The 21,856-nt window shown below is 65.3% G+C and overlaps 2 protein-coding genes across 2 annotated transcripts; both read left to right on the forward strand.

Moving 5' to 3' along the window:
- The first annotated feature begins 1,981 nt into the window (after positions 1-1,981).
- LOC139685264 (PDZ domain-containing protein GIPC1-like) lies at positions 1,982-16,523 on the forward strand. Its single transcript, XM_071581928.1, is given in 8 exon segments — positions 1,982-2,352; positions 4,963-5,148; positions 8,925-8,972; positions 8,974-9,106; positions 9,906-10,015; positions 10,352-10,433; positions 11,699-11,835; positions 16,435-16,523. Coding segments are annotated over 8 exon segments (1,002 nt in total). The 5' UTR covers positions 1,982-2,064; the 3' UTR covers positions 16,453-16,523.
- Positions 16,462-20,032, forward strand: LOC139685263 (zinc finger protein 852-like). The gene is made up of 2 exons (XM_071581927.1): positions 16,462-16,603; positions 18,796-20,032. Exons 1-2 carry the CDS (start codon positions 16,462-16,464, stop codon positions 19,800-19,802), a joined length of 1,149 nt encoding a protein of 382 aa, XP_071438028.1. The 3' UTR covers positions 19,803-20,032.
- Positions 20,033-21,856: the final 1,824 nt, after the last annotated feature.

Genomic DNA, 21,856 nt, shown 5'->3' on the forward strand with positions numbered 1-21,856 from the left:
TCCCATTTCCCCTCAGGGTCTCCCACCCCTCTCAGTGTCTCCCCTCCCTTTGCAGCCCCCAGAAACACCGCAGGACCCCCCCAGACGCCCCCAGACCCACCAGGGTGTCCCAACCACCCCCCCCAGCGTGTCCCACCCCCCTTCCCAGTGTCCACCCCCCCTTCCCAGTGTCCCGCCCCCCCTTCCCAGTGTCCCGCCCCCCCTTCCCAGTGTCCCACCCCCGTTCCCAGTGTCCCACCCCCCCTTCCCAGTGTCCCACCCCCCCCTTCCAGTGTCCCACCCCCCCCCTTCCCAGTGTCCCACCCCCCCTTCCCAGTGTCCCACCCTCCCTTCCAGTGTCCCACCCCCCTTTCCAGTGTCCCACCCCCCTTCCCAGTGTCCCCACCCCCCCCTTCCCAGTGTCCCAACCCCCCCCTTCCCAGTGTCCCCACCCCTCTTCCCAGTGTCCCACCCCCCCCAGCGTGTCCCACCCCCCCTTCCCAGTGTCCCACCCCCCTTTCCCAGTGTCCCATCCCCCTTCCCAATGTCCCACCCCCCCAGCGTGTCCCACCCCCCTTCCCAGTGTCCCCCCCCACCCCCCCCCCTTCCAGTGTCCCACCCCCCTTCCCAGTGTCCCACCCCCCCTTCCCAGTGTCCCACCCCCCCCTTCCCAGTGTCCCACCCCCCCCTTCCCAGTGTCCCACCCCCCTTCCCAGTGTCCCACCCCCCTTCCCAGTGTCCCATCCCCCTTCCCAGTGTCCCACCCCCCCTTCCCAGTGTCCCACCCCCCCCTTCCCAGTGTCCCACCCCCCCTCCCAGTGTCCCATCCCCCTTCCCAGTGTCCCACCCCCCCTTCCCAGTGTCCCACCCCCCCTTCCCAGTGTCCCACCCCCCTTCCCAGTGTCCCACCCTTCTCGGGGGTCTCCCACCCCCCCTCAGTGTCTCCCCTTCCAGCCCCGCCAGAAGCACCACAGGACCCCCCCCGGCCCGTGACCGCTCCCTGGACCCCTCCCCAGACCCCCGTGGGGTACCCTCAGCCCCCCAGACGCCCCCAGACTCCCCTGGACCCCTCCCCAGACCCCCGTGGGGTACCCTCAGACCCCCCAGGATGTCCCACCCCCCCCTCCCCAGTGTCCTTCCTTCCCACAGTGTCTCCCCTCCCCTTCCAGCCCCCCAGAAGCACCGCAGGACCCCCAGCCCGAGACCGCCCCACAGACACCCCCAGACCCCCGTGGGATCCCCCAGACCCCCCCCCCCCGATCCCTCCAGACCCCCGTGGGATCCCCCAGACACCCCCCAGACCCCCGTGAGATCCCCCAGACCACCCTCCCAGATGCCCCCAGACCCCCGTGGGTCCCCCAGACACCCCCAGACCCTCGTGGGTCCCCCCAGACACCCCCAGACCCCCGTGGGTCCCCCCAGACCCCCAGGGTGTCCCCATCCCCGCCCCGAGTGCCCCACCCCCCCTCCCCAGAGTGTCCCCCCCCACCTCGGGGTCTCCCACCCCCTCTCAGTGTCTCCCCTCCCCTTGCAGCCCCCCAGAAGCACCGCAGGACCCCCAACCCGGGACTGCCCCACAGACACCCCCAGACCCCCGTGGGATCCCCCAGACCCCCCCCCAGATGCCCCCAGACCCCCGTGGGTCCCCCCCAGACCCCCATGGGTCCCCCAGACACCCCCAGACCCCCGTGGGATCCCCCAGACCCCCCCCCCCAGACGCCCCCAGACCCCCATGGGTCCCCCCAGACACCCCCAGACCCCCATGGGTCCCCCCAGACACCCCCAGATCCCCGTGGGATCCCCCAGACCACCCTCCCAGATGCCCCCAGACCCCCATGGGTCCCCCCAGACACTCCCAGACCCCCGTGGGTCCCCCCAGACCCCCCCAGACCCCCAGGGTGTCCCATCCCCCCCCGAGTGCCCCACCCCCCCTCCCCAGAGTGTCCCCCCCTCCCAGGGTCTCCCACCCCTCTCAGTGTCTCCCCTCCCCTTGCAGCCCCCAGAAGCACCGCAGGACCCCCCGTGGGACGCCCCCAGCCCCCCGCGTGTGCCCCCCGTGCCCCCCGTGCCCCCCCGTGCCCCCCGATGCCGCTGGGGCTCGGCCGCCGCAAGAAGCCGCCGCCGCTGGTGGAGAACGAGGAGCGCTCCGAGGGCTCGGGGGGTCGCGGGGCTGCCCCGGGGGGCGACCCCGGGGGGGCCGCGGGGGGCGGGGGCGCCGGGGGGGGCACCGGAGCGACCCCCGCGCTGCGGCCGCGCCTGGTGTTCCACACCCAGCTGGCCCACGGCAGCCCCACGGGCAGGGTGGAGGGATTCGGGAATGTCCGGGAGCTGTACGGGAAGATCGGGGAGGCCTTCGGGATCCCCCCGGGAGAGGTGAGGGGGGGCTGAGGGATCCCCCCCGGGAGAGGTGAGGGGGGGGCTGAGGGATCCCCCAGGGAGAGGTGAGGGGGTTCAGGGGGACTCTGGGGGGGCTTTGGGATCCCCCGGGAGAGGTGAGGGGGGGGCTGAGAGGTGAGGGGGGGGCTGAGGGATCCCCCCGGGAGAGGTGAGGGGGGGGCTGAGGGATCCCCCCGGGAGAGGTGAGGGGGGCTGAGGGATCCCCCGGGAGAGGTGAGGGGGGGGCTGAGGGATCCCCCCGGGAGAGGTGAGGGGGGGGGCTGAGGGATCCCCCCGGGAGAGGTGAGGGGGGGGCTGAGGGATCCCCCCGGGAGAGGTGAGGGGGGGGCTGAGGGATCCCCCCAGGAGAGGTGAGGGGGCTCAGGGGGGCTCTGGGGGGCTTTGGGACCCCCCGGGAGAGGTGGGGGGCTCAGGGGGGCTCTGGGATGCCCCCGGGCAGGGTGGAGGGGTTTGGGAATGTGAGAGAGCTATACAGGAAGATCAGGGAGGCCTTTGGATCCCCCTGGCAGAGGTGAAGGATTGGGGGGCTTTGGGGGGTGTCAGGGGGGCTTTGGGGGGTGTCAGGGGGCTTTGGGGGGTGTCAGGGGGGCTTTGGGGGGTGTCAGGGGGGAGGGTGGAGGGATTTGGGAACGTGAGGGAGCTGTATGGGAAGATCGGGGAGGCCTCCGGGATCCCCCTGGGAGAGGTGAGGGGGGTCAGGGGTGGCTTTGAGGGGGGCTGAGGGATTCCCCCGAGAGAGGTGAGGGATTTGGGGGGTGTCAGGGGGGCTTTGGGGGGGTGTCAGGGGGGTTTTGGGGGGCTTTGGGATCCTCCTAGGGCAGGATGGAGGGATTTGGGAATGTCCGGGAGCTGTATGGGAAAACTGGGGAGGGCTTTTGGATCCCCCTGGGAGAGGTGAGGGGTGTCAGGGGGGATTGGGGGGGCTTTGGGGGGGTGTCAGGGGGGCTCTGAGGGGCTTTGGGATCCCCTGGGCAGGGTCCAGAGGTTTGGAATGTCCAGGAGCTGTACGGGAAAATCGGGGAGTCCTTCGGGATCCCCCCGGGAGAGGTGAGGGGGGTCAGGGGGCTTTGGGATCCCCCCGGGAGAGGTGAGGGGGGTCAGGGGGCTTTGGGATCCCCCCCGGGAGAGGTGAGGGGGGTCAGGGGGCTTTGGGATCCCCCCGGGAGAGGTGAAGGGGGTCAGGGGGCTTTGGGATCCCCCCGGGAGAGGTGAGGGGGGTCAGGGGGCTTTGGGATCCCCCCGGGAGAGGTGAGGGAATAGGGGGGCATTGGGGGGTGTCAGGGGGGCTTTGGGATCCCGCACGGGCAGGGTGGGGGGGTTTGGGAATTTGAGAGAGCCCTGTGGGAAAATTGGGGAGGCCTTTGGGATCCCCCCCTGGGGAGAGGTGAAAGGATTTGGGGGGCTTTTGGGGGGCTTTGGTATTCCCCTGGGAGGGGTCGGGGGGTCACGGAGCCCTTTGGGTTCCCCCCAGCCAAGGGGGGGGTGGGGAGGGCTGGAGGGTTTGGGGGAGGGGGCTGAGGTGGGGGGAGTTTGGGGTCCTCCCTGGAGGGGTCAGGGCTGGGTTTGGGGTCTCCCCATGGGGTGGAGGGTGGGGGTCAGGGGCCTCAGGGGGGTCAGGGCTGGGTTTGGGGACCCTCTTGGGGGGGGTCAGGGGAGTCAGGGCTGGGTTAGGGTCCCCCCCATGGGGTGGGGGTCAGGGGCCTCAGGGGGGTCAGGGCTGAGTTTGGGGTCCCCCCCATGGGGTGGGGGTCAGGGGCCTCAGGGGGGTCAGGGCTGGGTTTGGGGTCCCCCCTATGGGGTGGGGGTCAGGGGCCTCAGGGGGGTCAGGGCTGGGTTTGGGGTCCCCCCATGGTGTGGAGGGTGGGGGTCAGGGGCCTCAGGGGGGTCAGGGCTGGGTTTGGGGTCCCCCCTATGGGGTGGGGGTCAGGGGCCTCAGGGGGGTCAGGGCTGGGTTTAGGGTCCCCCCTATGGGGTGGGGGTCAGGGGCCTCAGGGGGGTCAGGGCTGGGTTTGGGGTCCCCCCCCATGGGGTGGGGGTCAGGGGCCTCAGGGGGGTTCAGGGCTGTGTTGGGGGGGGGCTGGGAGTGCTCAGGTTCAGGACCTGGAGGGGTTTGGGGGCACTTTTAGGGGTGGGGGTGGGGTAAATGGAGGGGTTGGGGGCGGCCCCAGGGCCATTGAGGACCCCCGAGGGGTGGGGGGGACACCTCTCGGGGTGACTGTGGAGGGTGTGGGGACCCCAAGGGGTCCCTCGCGCCCCCCAGAGGTGTCCTGGCTGTCCCCAGGGAGGGGGGTCCCACCTGTTGCCCAGAGGGGTCTCACCTGTCCCCAGGTGTGCCCTGGGGGTCCCCCCAGGTGACCTCAGCCCCCCACACTCCCCCCAAGCCCCCCCTGACCCCAGGTGGGTGCCCCCTCGACCCCAGTAACACCCACCTTCCTCAGGGGCCCCTGGGTGCTCTCAGGTGCCCCCCGATCCCCTGTGCCCCCCTGAGCCCCCTGTACCTCTCCATGCCCCCCATGCCCCCCCAGGTGCCCCCCATGCCCCCCCAGGTGCCCCCCAGGTGCCCCCCTGACCCCCCTGTGCCCCCAGGTGCTGTTCTGCACACTGAACACGCCCAAGGTGGACATGGAGAAGCTGCTGGGGGGGCAGATCGGGCTGGAGGATTTTATCTTTGCCCACACGCGGGGGCAGCGCAAGGAGGTGACGGTGCTGAAGAGCGAGGAGGCCCTGGGGCTGACCATCACTGACAACGGGGCGGGGTACGCCTTCATCAAGGTGAGGGGGCACCTGGGCACACCTGGGCACACCTGGGGCTGACCATCACTGACAACGGGGCGGGGTACGCCTTCATCAAGGTGAGGGGGCACCTGGGCACACCTGGGCACACCTGGGCACACCTGGGCACACCTGGGGCTGACCATCACTGACAACGGGGCGGGGTACGCCTTCATCAAGGTGAGGGGGCACCTGGGCACACCTGGGCACACACCTGGGCACACACCTGGGGCTGACCATCACTGACAACGGGGCGGGGTACGCCTTCATCAAGGTGAGGGGGCACCTGGGCACACCTGGGCACACCTGGGCACACCTGGGCACACCTGGGCACACCTGGGGCTGACCATCACTGACAACGGGGCGGGGTACGCCTTCATCAAGGTGAGGGGGCACCTGGGCACACACCTGGGCACACCTGGGGCTGACCATCACTGACAACGGGGCGGGGTACGCCTTCATCAAGGTGAGGGGGCACCTGGGCACACACCTGGGCACACCTGGGCACACCTGGGCACACCTGGGCACACCTGGGGCTGACCATCACTGACAACGGGGCGGGGTACGCCTTCATCAAGGTGAGGGGGCACCTGGGCACACACCTGGGCACACCTGGGGCTGACCATCACTGACAACGGGGCGGGGTACGCCTTCATCAAGGTGAGGGGGCACCTGGGCACACCTGGGCACACCTGGGCACACCTGGGCACACCTGGGGCTGACCATCACTGACAACGGGGCGGGGTACGCCTTCATCAAGGTGAGGGGGCACCTGGGCACACCTGGGCACACCTGGGCACACCTGGGCACACACCTGGGGCTGACCATCACTGACAACGGGGCGGAGTACGCCTTCATCAAGGTGAGGGGGCACCTGGGCACACCTGGGCACACCTGGGCACACACCTGGGCACACCTGGGGCTGACCATCACTGACAACGGGGCGGGGTACGCCTTCATCAAGGTGAGGGGGGCACCTGGGCACACACCTGGGCACACACCTGGGGCTGACCATCACTGACAACGGGGCGGGGTACGCCTTCATCAAGGTGAGGGGGCACCTGGGCACACACCTGGGCACACACCTGGGGCTGACCATCACTGACAACGGGGCGGGGTACGCCTTCATCAAGGTGAGGGGGCACCTGGGCACACCTGGGCACACACCTGGGCACACACCTGGGGCTGACCATCACTGACAACGGGGGCGGGGTATGCCTTCATCAAGGTGAGGGGGCACCTGGGCACACCTGGGCACACCTGGGGCTGACCATCACTGACAACGGGGCGGGGTACGCCTTCATCAAGGTGAGGGGGCACCTGGGGCACACCTGGGCACACACCTGGGCACACACCTGGGGCTGACCATCACTGACAACGGGGCGGGGGTACGCCTTCATCAAGGTGAGGGGGCACCTGGGCACACCTGGGCACACACCTGGGCACACAACCTGGGGGCTGACCATCACTGACAACGGGGCGGGGTACGCCTTCATCAAGGTGAGGGGGCACCTGGGCACACCTGGGCACTCCTGGGCACACCTGGGCTGACCATCACTGACAACGGGGCGGGGTACGCCTTCATCAAGGTGAGGGGGCACCTGGGCACACCTGGGCACACCTGGGGCTGACCATCACTGACAACGGGGCGGGGTACACCTTCATCAAGGTGAGGGGCACCTGGGCACACCTGGGCACACCTGGGGCTGACCATCACTGACAACGGGGCGGGGTACGCCTTCATCAAGGTGAGGGGGCACCTGGGCACAACTGGGGCTGACCATCACTGACAACGGGGCGGGGTACGCCTTCATCAAGGTGAGGGGGCACCTGGGCACACCTGGGCACACCTGGGGCTGACCATCACTGACAACGGGGCGGGGTACGCCTTCATCAAGGTGAGGGGGCACCTGGGCACACCTGGGCACACCTGGGGCTGACCATCACTGACAACGGGGCGGGGTACGCCTTCATCAAGGTGAGGGGGCACCTGGGCACACCTGGGACTGACCATCACTGACAACGGGGCGGGGTACGCCTTCATCAAGGTGAGGGGGGCACACCTGGGCACACACCTGGGCTGACCATCACTGACAACGGGGCGGGGGTACGCCTTCATCAAGGTGAGGGGGCACACCTGGGCACACCTGGGCACACACCTGGGGCTGACCATCACTGACAACGGGGCGGGGTACGCCTTCATCAAGGTGAGGGGGCACCTGGGCACACCTGGGGCTGACCATCACTGACAACGGGGCGGGGTACGCCTTCATCAAGGTGAGGGGGCACCTGGGCACACCTGGGCACACCTGGGCACACCTGGGGCTGACCATCACTGACAACGGGGCGGGGTACGCCTTCATCAAGGTGAGGGGGCACCTGGGCACACCTGGGCACACACCTGGGCACACACCTGGGGCTGACCATCACTGACAACGGGGCGGGGTACGCCTTCATCAAGGTGAGGGGGCACCTGGGCACACCTGGGCACACCTGGGGCTGACCATCACTGACAACGGGGCGGGGTACGCCTTCATCAAGGTGAGGGGGCACCTGGGCACACCTGGGCACACCTGGGGCTGACCATTACTGACAACGGGGCGGGGCACGCCTTCATCAAGGTGAGGGCACACCTGGGCACACCTGAGAGGACACCTGGGTGGTCCCTGAGCTGTCCCAGGGGCCCTGGGGACACACCTGGGACAGGTGAAGGGACACGAGGAGCCCTCAGGGGCATCGGGGGGTTCCCAGGGCACTGAGGGGGGGGTGGGGAGGGGACCCCAGGCAGACTTAAGTGATCCCAGGTGGGCCCAATGACCCCTGGTGGGCCCAGGTGGACCCAGGTGACCCTCCTGACCCCTGGTGACCCCAGGCCCCCAGTACCCTCCAGTGACCCCAGGTGAGCCTCAAGTGCCCCCAGTACCTCCTGGTGGCCCCGTGTGAGCCCCAGGTGCCACAGGTGGCCACAGGTAGCCCGGGTGACCACAGGACCCCCAGATGACTTTGTATGACCTCAGGGGCCCCAGGTGACCACAGGGCTCCCAGGTGGTCCCAGGACCCCCCTGTGACCCCAGTTTTCCACAGGGGGTCCCAGGTGATCCCAAATGCCCCCCCCAGCTGCCCTCAGATACACCCAGGTACTCCCAGATGCCCACAGGTACCCCCCAGGTGTTTCCAGCTGCTCCCAAGTGTTCCCCCAGGTTGTCCCAGGTGGTTCCAGATGCCCCCAGGTGGTCCCAGGTGCCCTCAGGTGCCCCTAAATGTCCTCAGGTGTTCCCAGGTGGACTCAGGTGACCCAGCTGGTCCCAAGTGAACCCAGATGGTCCCAAGTGGTCTCAGGTGCCCCCAGCTGCCCCCAGATGCTCCCAGGAGGTCTCAGGTGCCCCCAGGTGGCCTCAGGTGACTCCAGATGGTTGCAGGTGGTCCTGGGTGACACAAGATGGTCCCAAATGCCCCCAGGTACCCCCAGTTGCTCCCAGGTGTCCCCAGGTGGTCTGAGGTGGTCCCAGATGCCCCCAGTTGCCCTCAGGTGTTCCCCTGGCTGTCCCCAGGTGCCCCCAGATGTCCTCAAGTGGTCCCAGGTGTCCCCAGGTGGACTCAGGTGACCCAGCTGGTCCCAAGTGAGCCCAGATGGTCTCAGGCGCTTCCAGGGTGGTCTCAGGTGTCCCCAGATGGTTGCAGGTGGTCCTGGGTGACACGAGATGCCCCCAGGTGCCCCCCCAGTTGCCCCCCAGTGCCCCCCAGCTGCCCCAGCCCTTCACCCCCCGTGCCCGCAGCGCATCCGCGAGGGCTCCGTCATCGCCCGCGTGCCCCTGATCGGCGTCGGGGGACGTCATCGAGGCCATCGACGGGCGCAGCCTGGTGGGGGCGCGACACTTCGAGGTGGCAAAGCTGCTGCAGGAGCTGCCCCGCGGGCACCGCTTCACCCTGCAGCTGACCGAGCCCAGGAGGGCCTTCGGTGGGCACTGGGGGGGACTGGGAGGGCACTGGGGGGCACTGGGAGGGCACAGCTTCACCCTCCAGCTGACTGAGCCCAGGAGGGCCTTCGGTGGGCACTGGGGGGCACTGGGAGGGACTGGGAGGGCACAGCTTCACCCTCCAGCTGACCGAGCCCAGGAGGGCCTTCGGTGGGCACTGGGGGGGACTGGGAGGGACTGGGAGGGCACAGCCTCACCCTGCAGCTGACTGAGCCCAGGAGGGCCTTCGGTGGGCACTGGGGGGCACTGGGAGGGCACTGGGGGGCACTGGGAGGGCACAGCTTCACCCTCCAGCTGACTGAGCCCAGGAGGGCCTTCGGTGGGCACTGAGGGGGACTGGGAGGGCACTGGGGGGCACTGGGAGGGCACAGCTTCACCCTGCAGCTGACCGAGCCCAGGAGGGCCTTTGGTGGGCACTGGGGGGGACTGGGGGGCACTGGGAGGGCACTGGGGGGCACTGGGAGGGCACAGCTTCACCCTGCAGCTGACCAAGCCCAGGAGGGCCTTCGGTGGACACTGGGGGGTACTGGGAGGGCACTGGGGGTACTGGAGGGCACTGGGAGGGCACAGCTTCACCCTGCAGCTGACTGAGCCCAGGAGGGCCTTCGGTGGGCACTGGGGGGGACTGGGAGGGCACTGGGAGAGCAGTGGGGGTACTGGGGGACACTGGGAGGGCACTGGGGGTACTGGGGGACACCGGGAGGGCACTGGGAGGGCACTGGGGGTACTGGAGGGCACTGGGAGGTCACAGCTTCACCCTGACTCTCCTGTGCCCCCCAGACATGATCGGGCCTCGCTCGGGGGGCAGTCGGGGCGGTGCCCCCCAGGTGGGCACGGGCAGGGGCACTCTGAGGCTGCGCTCCCGTGGCCCTGCCACCCTGGAGGAGCAGGTGAGAGACCCCCGGGGGGCAGGGGAGACCCCCAAAATACCCCCTGTGCCCCCCAAGATACACCCCTGTGCCCCTCCAAACCCCCTCTGACCCCTCTGTGCCCCCCAGTTCACCCTGTGCCCCCCCAAATCCCCTCTGTGCCCCCCAAACCCTCCCTGTGCCCCTCCCGACCCCTGTGCCCTCCCCATGCCCCCTGTGTCCCCCAAACCCCCCAAATCCCCCCCATGCCCCCCAAACCCTTCCTTGCCTCCTTGTGCCCCCCAACCCCCCCCCATGCCCCCCAAACCCTCCCTTGCCCCCCCGTGCCCCCCAAAATACCCCCCTGTGCCCCCTCAGCCTTCGGCCTTTGAGGAGCGAGCGGTGGCCAAAGTGGACGATCTGCTGGAGAGTTACATGGGCATCCGAGACAGTGAGCTGGGTGAGCCCCCCAAAATACCCCCCGTGCCCCCCAAAATACCCCCTGTGCCCCCCAAAATACCCCCCGTGCCCCCCAAAATACCCCCTGGGCATCCGAGACAGTGAGCTGGGTGAGCCCCCCAAAATACCCCCTGTGCCCCCCAAAATACCCCCCGTGCCCCCCAAAATACCCCCTGGGCATCCGAGACAGTGAGCTGGGTGAGCCCCCCAAAATACCCCCTGTGCCCCCCAAAATACCCCCCGTGCCCCCCAAAATACCCCCTGGGCATCCGAGACAGTGAGCTGGGTGAGACCCCCAAAATACCCCCTGTGCCCCCCAAAATACCCCCTGGGCATCCGAGACAGTGAGCTGGGTGAGCCCCCCAAAATACCCCCTGTGCCCCCCAAAATACCCCCCCGTGCCCCCCAAAATACCCCCTGTGCCCCCCAAAATACCCCCTGGGCATCCGAGACAGTGAGCTGGGTGAGACCCCCAAAATACCCCCCAGGGACCCCTGAAACCCCTCCAACCCCTGGCTGTCCCTGATGCCCCCCTGATGTCCCCTGTCCCTGATGCCCCCAGTGCCCCCCCTGTCCCCACAGCCGCCACCATGGTGGAGTTGGGCCGCGATGCCGCCTGTCCCTGATGCCCCTGATGCTCCCCATGCCCCCCTGATGCTCCCCATGCCCCCCTGATGCCCGCCATGCCCCCCTGATGCCCCCCTGTCCCTGCAGCTGCCACCATGGTGGAGCTGGGCCGTGATGCCCCCCTGATGCCCCCCTGTCCCCACAGCTGCCACCATGGTGGAGTTGGGCCGCGATGTGCCCTGTCCCTGATGCCCCCTGATGCTCCCCATGCCCCCCTGATGCCCCCGATGCCCCCTGTCCCCACAGCCGCCACCATGGTGGAGCTGGGCCGCGATGCCCCCCATGCCCCCTGATGCCCCCCTGTCCCCACAGCTGCCACCATGGTGGAGTTGGGCCGCGATGTGTCCTGTCCCTGATGCCCCTGATGCTCCCCATGCCCCCCTGATGCCCCAGATGCCCCCTGATGCCCCCGTGATGCCCCCCTGTCCCCACAGCCGCCACCATGGTGGAGCTGGGCCGTGATGCCGCCTGTCCCTGATGCCCCCTGATGCTCCCCATGCCCCCCTGATGCCCCCCATGCCCCCCTGATGCCCCCTGTCCCCACAGCCGCCACCATGGTGGAGCTGGGCCGCGATGTGCCCTGTCCCTGATGCCCCCTGATGCCCGCCATGCCCCCCTGATGCCCCCCTGTCCCCACAGCCGCCACCATGGTGGAGCTGGGCCGCGATGCCGCCTGTCCCGACGCCCTGGCCGAGGCTCTGGATTCGCAGCTCGGGGATTTCGCCTTCCCCGACGAGTTCGTGTTCGACGTGTGGGGGGCGATTGGGGACGCCAAGGTGGGGCGGGGCTGAGCCCCCCAGTGGGGTGGGGGCACCAGGGGGTGCCAAGGTGGGGCGGGGCTGAGCCCCCCAGTGGGGTGGGGGCACCAGGGGCTGCCAAGGCGGGGCGGGGCTGAGCCCCCCAGTGGGGTGGGGGCACCAGGGGCTGCCAAGGTGGGGCGGGGCTGAGCCCCCCAGTGGGGTGGGGGCACCAGGGGCTGCCAAGGTGGGGCGGGGCTGAGCCCCCCAGTGGGGTGGGGGCACCAGGGGTGCCAAGGTGGGGCGGGGCTGAGCCCCCCAGTGGGGTGGGGGCACCAGGGGCTGCCAAGGTGGGGCGGGGCTGAGCCCCCCAGTGGGGTGGGGGCACCAGGGGGTGCCAAGGTGGGGCGGGGCTGAGCCCCCCAGTGGGGTGGGGGCACCCTGACCTGGGGGGACCCCTGGGATGGGCACAGCACCCCCAGGAATGGGCACAGCACCCCTAGACCAGGGACAGCCCCCCCTGGAATGGGGACACCCACCAGAGTGGACCCCCAGACCAGGGACACCCCCCCGGGAATGGGGAACCCCCCTCAGGACCAGCAAACATCCCCCCTGGCACCAGGGAACCCCCCCATGGAGACCCCCCAGGACCAGGGCCCCCCCTGGCACCAGGGACACCCACCAGGATTGGGGAACATCCCCTGGGATTGGGGGCCCCCCCCGGGATTGGGGAATTCCCTCTGGGATTGGGGACAACCTCCCACCCCCCTCAACCCCCCCCCCCCCCAAGGATTGGGGACCCCCCAGGGATGAGAAGACCCCCAGGACCAAGAACCCCCCTGGGACTGGGGCCCCCCCGAGATGGGACCCCTGTGATTGGGCCCCCCCCAAAAGCTGGACCCCCCCCAAACCTGCTGGAGGGGAGGGACCCCCAAAGTGCCCTCAGATCCCCCCGGGGGGGGCCCTGACCCCCCCAAATCTCCCCCCAAGGACATGGGTGCCCCCCCAACTCCAGACCCCCAGATTAGTTGCCTCCCCACCCCATGGGACCCCCTGGTGCCCCCCCCAAATGAGCCCCCAAAATGGGCCCCCCCAAAGCACTCCTGGGCCTGAAGCCCCCCCTGGGCACCCCCCACTGTGGGGGGGCCCCCAGGACACCAATTGCCCCCCAGGACATTAATTATCCCCATGACACTAATTGTCCCCCCCAGTGCCAATCTGAGCCTGTCACACACTGTCCCCTCTCTGGTGTCACCCCCCGGTGTCACCCCCCGGTGTCACACACTGTCACCTCTCTGGTGTCACCCCCCCGGTGTCACCCCCTGGTGTCACACACTGTCCCCTCTCTGGTGTCACCCCCCCAGTGTCACCCCCTGGTGTCACACACTGTCACCTCTCTGGTGTCACCCCCTGGTGTCACACACTGTCACCTCCCTGGTGTCACCCCCCAGTGTCACCCTCTGGTGTCACACACTGTCACCTCCCTGGTGTCACCCCCCCAGTGTCACCCCCTGGTGTCACACACTGTCACCTCCCTGGTGTCACCCCCCCGGTGTCACCCCCTGGTGTCACACACTGTCACCCCCCCGGTGTCACCCCCTGGTGTCACACACTGTCACCCCCCCAGTGTCACCCCCTGGTGTCACACACTGTCACCTCCCTGGTGTCACCCCCCCGGTGTCACCCCCTGGTGTCACACACTGTCACCCCCCCAGTGTCACCCCCTGGTGTCACACACTGTCACCTCCCTGGTGTCACCCCCTCTCACACACTGTCACCCCCCATGGTGTCACCCCTATGGTGTCACCCTCTGTCACCTCCTATCACCTCTCTGGTGTCACCTCCTGTCACACACTGTCACACACTGTCACCCCCCTGGTGTCACCCCCCTGGTGTCACCCCCCGGTGTCACACACTGTCACCTCCCTGGTGTCACCCCCTGGTGTCACACACTGTCAGCCCCCAGTGTCACCTCCTGGTGTCACACACTGTCCCCTCTCTGGTGTCACCCCCCCAGTGTCACCCCCTGGTGTCACACACTGTCCCCTCTCTGGTGTCACCCCCCCGGTGTCACCCCCTGGTGTCACACACTGTCACCCCCCATGGTGTCACCCCCTGGTGTCACACACTGTCACCCCCCATGGTGTCACCCCTATGGTGTCACCCCCTGTCACCTCCTATCACCTCTCTGGTGTCACCCCCTGTCACACACTGTCACTCCTTGTCCCCCCCTGCACTGACCATCTTTGGGGGGGGTTTGGGGGTCCCAGGGGTGCCCCTCCCCCTGTCCCCTCCCCCTGTCCCCAGGGGGTCCCCAGGGGGTCCCAGGCTTGCCCCTCCCCCCTCCCAATATTTTTGTATTTTGATGGAAAATGATTTTAACATAAAATGGAGAAATCAGAGAGAGGCTGTTCATGGTCTGTGCACCCCCTTTTTACAGAGTTGGCACACCCGGGGCTGGGGGGGGGGGGAAGGGGGACAGGGGCTCGGGGGGGGGCTGGGTTGGGGGCTCCTGGATGTGTCACCTGGATGGGGGCGTGTCCCGTGTCCCCCCCATTCCTGGATGTGTCACCTGGATGTGTCCCCTCTCCTGGATGTGTCACCTGGATGGGGGCGTGTCCCGTGTCCCCCCCATTCCTGGGATGTGTCACCTGGATGTGTCCCCTCTCCTGGATGTGTCACCTGGAGGGGTCACTTCAAGTCCCCAAATGTCTCAGTTCCTTCAAAGGGCTTTGGGTTTTTCCCACCCTGAGGGAGCACCAGGAAAAGCTCCACAGGGAAAAGCTCCAGAGGGGAAGGATCCAGAGGGAAAAGCTGCACAGGGAAAAGCTCCAGAGGGGAAGGATCCAGAGGGAAAAGCTCCACAGGGAAAAGCTCCAGAGGGGAAGGATCCAGAGGAAAAGCTCCACAGGGAAAAGCTCCAGAGGGGAAGGATCCAGAGGGAAAAGCTGCACAGGGAAAAGCTCCAAAGCCTTCTCAGGGTGGAGCACAACCAACTTTTCCCGGGAAACTTCAGGAAATGAGAGAATTTAGGAATGAGGGATCTGGATTAGAATTGGGAACAGGGATTGGATCTGGGACAGGCCTGGGAACAGGGATTGGATCTGGGACAGGATTGGGAACAGGGATTGGATCTGGGACAGGCCTGGGAACAGGGATTGGATCTGGGACAGGATTGGGAACAGGGATTGGATCTGGGTCAGGATTGGGAACAGGGATTGGATCTGGGACAGGCCTGGGAACAGGGATTGGATCTTGGACAGGATTGGGAACAGGGATTGGATCTGGGTCAGGATTGGGAACAGGGATTGGATCTGGGTCAGGATTGGATCTGGATTAGAATTGGGAACAGGGATTGGATCTGGGACAGGATAGGGAACAGAAATTGGATCTGGGAACGAGGATTGGATCTGGGTCAGGATTGGGAACAGGGATTGGATCTGGGTCAGGCCTGGGGAGACACTCCAGCCCCTGCCCCGGAGCCCAAACCTCCCCAGCTTTACCAAACCCTTCCTTGGTCTCCTAATCCCTCTGTCCTTCCCTCTGTCCTTCCCTCTGTCCCTCTCTTTGTCCTTCCCTCTGTCCCTCCCTCTGTCCCTCTCTTTGTCCTTCCCTCTGTCCCTCATCCTGCCCCTCGTGCCTTCCTAACCTGCAGCTGTAAAACCTTCACTCAGGTCCTCTGGCAGCCTCTTTTCTCCCTCCCTGCCTCCCTCCCTCCCTCCCTCCCTCGTCCCTTTCTCCCTCCCTCCCTCCCTCGACCCTCCCTCCCTCCCTCGACCCTCCCCATCCCAAATCCTGTTGGTGCCGATGACGGTTCAGTCCGGTCGAGGGGAGGGGACAGAGGGGACAGAGGGGACAGAGGGGACAGAGGGGACAGAGGGGAGGGGACAGAGGGGACAGAGGGGACAGAGGGGAGGGGACAAAGGCGGGGCAGGGACAGGAAGAGGAAAAGGATTCCCCTCCATGTGACCGGGCCGGGGAACTTGTTCCGAATGACCTGGTTGGTGGTTTTTGTTTTTTTTATTGTTTTTTTAAGTTTTTGTGGCTATTTTTCCGGGAGGGGCAATGGGACAGAGGGTTTGGATCTCGCAGGACTCCCAGGCTGAGCCCGGATGTCCCTCGGGGGGGTGTTGGGGGTCCCCGGGAGGTGTTTTTGGGGGGTCCCGGGGGGGCTGCGGGGGGCGGGGGCTGCGGGTCCCCCCCGGGGGCGGGTCGGTGTTCCCGGGTCGGGCACCGCCGGTTCCATCGCCAGCCCGGGAGCGGCGGGGGGGACACAGCGGGTTGGGGAGAGCCGGGGGTGGGGGGGACCCCCGGGGTGGGCAGGGCGGAGAGGGGCCATAGCGGAGCGGGGGGACCCCCGGCAGCCCGGAGGGGAACACGTGGGGGGACCCCGAGATCCTGAATCGGGGGATGGAAACGGGAGACTCCACAGAGGCTGGAAAAGGGGGAGGCTGCAGAGGGGCGACCCCTGGGAAGGCAAAGGGGGAAGGGCAGAGTGGGGAGACCCTCGGCATTCCTGGCACCCGCTGCAGCCTCGATAGGGGGGGGTTTATAACCCCAAAATGGAGAGACCAGAGAGGGAGAAATCCTTGGAGGGTTTTCTGGGGCTCAGTCTTGGTGGTTTGGGTGTTTTTACAGACACGAGATGCCCACTGAGTTCTGGAGATGGACTTGGGCAGGAGGAACCCCAGCCCAACACACCCACTCCTTGTTTTTCCTCCAAACCTGGATTTCTCCTTCTCAAACCTTGGCTGGATGGAGGAGGAGGCTGCGAGGAAGAGGAAGATGCCCCAGGACCCCCAGGCAGGTGAGGAAGAATCACAGAATCAGTTGAGTTGGAAGAGACCTCCGAGATCATCAAGTCCAACCCTTGGTCCAACTCCAGTCCCTTTACCAGATCATGGCACTCAGTGCCACGGCCAAGCTCAGCTGAAAAACCTCCAGGGATGGGGAATCCACCCCCTCTCTGGGCAGCCCATTCCAATGCCTGAGCACTCTCTCTGCAAAGGATTTCTTGTTGATATCCAACCTAAACCTCCCCTGGCAGAGCTTTAAGTCCCTCTTGTTCTCCTGCTGGTTGTCTGGCAGAAGAGACCAACCCCCACCTGGCTACAACCCCCCTTCAGGGAGTTCCAGACAGTGCTGAGGTCACCTCTGAGCCTCCTCTTCTCCAGGCTGAACACCCCCAGCTCCCTCAGCCTCTCCCCACAGCACTTGTGCTCCAGTCCCTTCTCCAGCCTCGTTGCTCTTCTCTTCTCACTTGGGTTGGAAGAGACCTCGGACATCATCAACCCTTGATCCAACCCCACTGTGATCACCAGCCCAGGGCACTCCGTGATTCTCTGCCCCTGGAGGTGTTTCAGAGGACACTCAGTGCCACATCCAGTCCCTTCTCCAGCCTCGTTGCTCTTCTCACTTGGGTTGGAAGAGACCTCTGAGATCATCAAATCCAACCCTTGATCCAACCCCACTGTGATCACCATGACTTGATCCAACCCTGACTTGATCCAACCCTACTGTGATCACCAGCCCAGGGCACAGAGTGCCCTGGGCTGGTGATCACAGTGGGGTTGGATCAAGACATGTTGGATTCTCTGTCCCTGGAGGTGTTTCAGAGGACACTCAGTGCCACATCCAGTCCCTTCTCCAGCCTCGTTGCTCTTCTCTGGCCCCGCTCCAGCCCCTCAGTTTACCAGCTGATGAAGGAAATTGTCCTCAATACACTCCAGGAATCTCCTTGACTGCCTCTTCTCTGCAGTATGAAGCTCCCAGCAGATTTCTGGCAGGTTAAAGTCACCCACAAGAACAAGGGCTGGAGATTTTGAGACATCTGCCAGCTGCTTGTAGGAACAAGGCTGGAGAAGGGACTGGAGCACAAGTGCTGTGGGGAGAGGCTGAGGGAGCTGGGGGTGTTCAGCCTGGAGAAGAGGAGGCTCAGAGGTGACCTCAGCACTGTCTGGAACTGCCTGAAGGGAAGTTGTGGCCAGGTGGGGGTTGGTCTCTTCTCCCAGGCACTCAGCAATAGGACAAGGGGGCACGATGGGCTCAAGCTCTGCCAGGGGAAATGGAAGTTGGAGATGAGAAAAATATTCTTTGCAGAGAGAGTGCTCAGGGATTGGAATGGGCTGCCCAGAGAGGGGGTGGATTCCCCATCCCTGGAGGGTTTTAAAGGGAGATTGGCCGTGGCACTGAGTGCCATGATCTGGTAAAGGGACTGGAGTTGGACCAAGGGTTGGACTTGATCATCTCCAAGGTCTTTTCCAACCCAATCCATTCTATGATTCCATGAAAGGCTGTGACTCCACCAATGAATTTCCCTTGACTCTCCCTTCTGCTTCTGAGCCTTTCCACCTCTTCCTTTAGCTCTGCCACCATGCACAGCAAATCATTCCCCTGCTCACATCCCATGCAGGTGCTTCTCACACCGTCCCTTGGCAGCAGTTCAAGGCTCAAACAGTCTGTGCAGGCAGAGCCCTGAGTGGCTGCACCCCTTCTAGAGGGTTCTGTCTGTGTTCACACACCTCTGCAGGTAACAGCAGCAACGGCTTTCATTGTTTTGGAAACCGTGACTGCCCTGAGTTGTGTGGGGGGGAAAACCACAAAAACCCCCCAAACCAACCAAAGAAAAGCAAAAAACCCCCTAGGCCTGTGCCCTGCCTGCTCCCCCTGCCAGTGTGAACTGCCGTGCCCTGTTTGCCCACTCCTGTTTGCCACCATCCCCAGAGATGTTTTCAAAGCCTTTCCAACCCCCTGCTAACAAGCAAGCCCGGCCTGTCCCTCACCTGAAAACAGGTGGAGGAGAAGCAGCCAAACCCCAGCAGGAAGTCAGTGCCCCTTTGCCCCTCTCTGTGCTGCATCTCCCAGCCCAGCATGGCCCCGGCTGCAGGACAGCCCCGCTGCCGACGCCGTCCTGCCGGGGACGCGTTTGGGGGATCTCCTTGGCCTTCCCTGTGGGCCGGAGGCAAATCCCCTTCCTGCCCTTGTTCCTTCCTGCCCCAGGCCCTGAGCTGAGCACGGAGAGCACGGAGGACAAATCCCCCCGGCAGAACCTCGAGGCAGAGGCCGTTTTGAACATCTCCAGGGCACAGGAGGTCACTGGGGAGGAAAAGCCACCAAGATGCCACACAGGGAGGGACTCCAATCCCAGCCCATGTTGGTCTGAGGAGGAAAGCCCCATTCAGTGCTGGGAAGGCGGCCAGAGCTTCAGGGGGAGCTCTGACCTGGTGGTCCATGAGAAGCTTCACAATGAGGAGAAGCCCTACAAGTGCTTGGAATGTGGGAGGAGCTTCAGCTGGAAATCCCAACTGATCCAGCATCAGATGATCCACACTGGGGAAAGGCCCTACAAGTGCCTGGAATGTGGAAAGAGCTTCAGCCGGAACTTCAACCTGATCCAGCATCAGATGATCCACTCTGGGGAAATGCCCTACAAGTGCCTGGAATGTGGGAAGAGCTTTGTCAGTAAAAACCACCTGATCCGCCACCAGATGATCCACACTGGGGAAAGGCCCTACAGGTGCTCGGAGTGTGGGATCAGCTTCCACCAGAGCTCCTGTCTGATCCGCCACCGGGTCATCCACACCGGAGAACACCCCTACAAGTGCTTGGAATGTGGGAAGAGCTTCAGTGACCCCTCAGACCTGAGGAACCACCAGCGCCTGCACTCCACAGAACGGCCCTACAAGTGTTTGGAATGTGGGAAGAGCTTCAGGCAGAGAACTGGCCTGAGCAGCCACCAGAGGTTCCACTCCGAGGAACGGCCCTACGAGTGTCCTGAGTGTGGGAAGAGGTTTAAGACCAGCTCCCATCTCGTCAGGCATGAGACGACACACACAGACGAGAGGCCCTTCCACTGCTCCGACTGCGGGAAGAGCTTCAGCCGCAACTTCAGCCTCGTCCTCCACCAGCGAATCCACACTGGGGAGAGGCCCTACAAGTGTGATGAGTGTGGGAAGAGCTTCAGCAACAGCAGTAACTTGTCCACACACCAACAGACCCACAAGTAAAGGAAGTCCTGCCAGTGCCCCACCTGTGGGAAGAGTTTTGTCCACTGTTCCAACTCCATCACCCATCACAGAACCCATGTTGGGCACACACCTGGTGACCCACGTTCTGGGTGATCCATGCTGGGCACACACCTGGTGACCCACGTTCTGGGTGATCCATGTTGGGCACACACCTGGTGACCCACGTTCCAGGTGTCCATGCTGGGCACACACCTGGTGACCCACGTTCTGGATACTCCATGTTGGGCACAGACTTGGTGACCCACGTTCTGGGTGATCCATGTTGGGCACACACCTGGTGACCCACGTTCTGGGTGATCCATGTTGGGCACACACCTGGTGACCCACGTTCCAGGTGTCCATGCTGGGCACACACCTGGTGACCCACGTTCTGGATACTCCATGTTGGGCACACACCTGGTGACCCACGTGCTGGGTGATCCATGCTGGGCACACACCTGGTGACCCACGTTCTGGGTGATCCATGTTGGGCACACACCTGGTGACCCACGTTCCGGGTGGTCCATGCTGGGCACACACCTGGTGACCCACGTGCTGGGTGATCCATGTTGGGCACACACCTGGTGACCCACATTCTGGGTGGTCCATGCTGGGCACACACCTGGTGACCCATGTTCTGGGTGGTCCATGCTGGGCACACACCTGGTGACCCACATTCTGGGTGATCCATGTTGGGCACACACCTGGTGATCCACATTCTGGGTGATCCATGTTGGGCACACACCTGGTGACCCACGTTCCAGGTGTCCATGCTGGGCACACACCTGGTGACCCACGTTCTGGGTGGTCCATGCTGGGCACACACCTGGTGACCCACGTTCCGGGTGGTCCATGCTGGGCACACACCTGGTGACCCACATTCCAGGTGTCCATGCTGGGCACACACCTGGTGACCCATGTGCTGGGTGATCCATGTTGGGCACACACCTGGTGACCCACGTTCCAGGTGTCCATGCTGGGCACACACCTGGTGACCCACGTTCTGGATACTCCATGTTGGACACACACCTGGTGACCCACGTTCTGGATACTCCATGTTGGGCACACACCTGGTGACCCACGTTCCAGGTGTCCATGCTGGGCACAGACCTGGTGACCCACGTTCTGGATACTCCATGTTGGGCACACACCTGGTGACCCACGTTCCAGGTGTCCATGTCGGGCACAGACCTGGTGACCCACGTTCCAGGTGTCCATGCTGGGCACACACCTGGTGACCCACGTTCCAGGTGTCCATGTTGGGCACACACCTGGTGACCCACGTTCCAGGTGTCCATGCTGGGCACACACCTGGTGACCCACGTTCTGGGTGGTCCATGCTGGGCACACACCTGGTGACCCACGTTCCGGGTGATCCATGCTGGGCACACACCTGGTGACCCACGTTCTGGATACTCCATGTTGGACACACACCTGGTGACCCACGTTCTGGATACTCCATGTTGGGCACACACCTGGTGACCCACGTTCCAGGTGTCCATGCTGGGCACAGACCTGGTGACCCACGTTCTGGATACTCCATGTTGGGCACACACCTGGTGACCCACGTTCCAGGTGTCCATGTCGGGCACAGACCTGGTGACCCACGTTCCAGGTGTCCATGCTGGGCACACACCTGGTGACCCACGTTCCAGGTGTCCATGTTGGGCACACACCTGGTGACCCACGTTCCAGGTGTCCATGCTGGGCACACACCTGGTGACCCACGTTCTGGGTGGTCCATGCTGGGCACACACCTGGTGACCCACGTTCCGGGTGATCCATGCTGGGCACACACCTGGTGACCCACGTTCCGGGTGATCCATGTTGGGCACACACCTGGTGACCCACGTTCCAGGTGTCCATGCTGGGCACATACCTGGTGACCCACGTTCTGGGTGGTCCATGCTGGGCACACACCTGGTGACCCACGTTCTGGGTGGTCCATGCTGGGCACACACCTGGTGACCCACGTTCTGGGTGGTCCATGCTGGGCACACACCTGGTGACCCACGTTCTGGGTGATCCATGCTGGGCACACACCTGGTGACCCA

Source organism: Pithys albifrons, unplaced genomic scaffold (genome assembly GCF_047495875.1).
Source record: "Pithys albifrons albifrons isolate INPA30051 unplaced genomic scaffold, PitAlb_v1 scaffold_50, whole genome shotgun sequence".
Lineage (NCBI taxonomy): Eukaryota > Metazoa > Chordata > Aves > Passeriformes > Thamnophilidae > Pithys > Pithys albifrons.

Excerpts from the sequence above, each read along its gene's own strand:
- LOC139685263 (XM_071581927.1), top strand. The coding sequence starts at position 16,462 with ATGGACTTGGGCAGGAGGAACCCCAGCCCAACACACCCACTCCTTGTT. Across the intron at positions 16,604-18,795 it reads GCCCCAGGACCCCCAGGCAG|GCCCTGAGCTGAGCACGGAG; the intron begins GTGAGGAAGAAT and ends TTCCTGCCCCAG.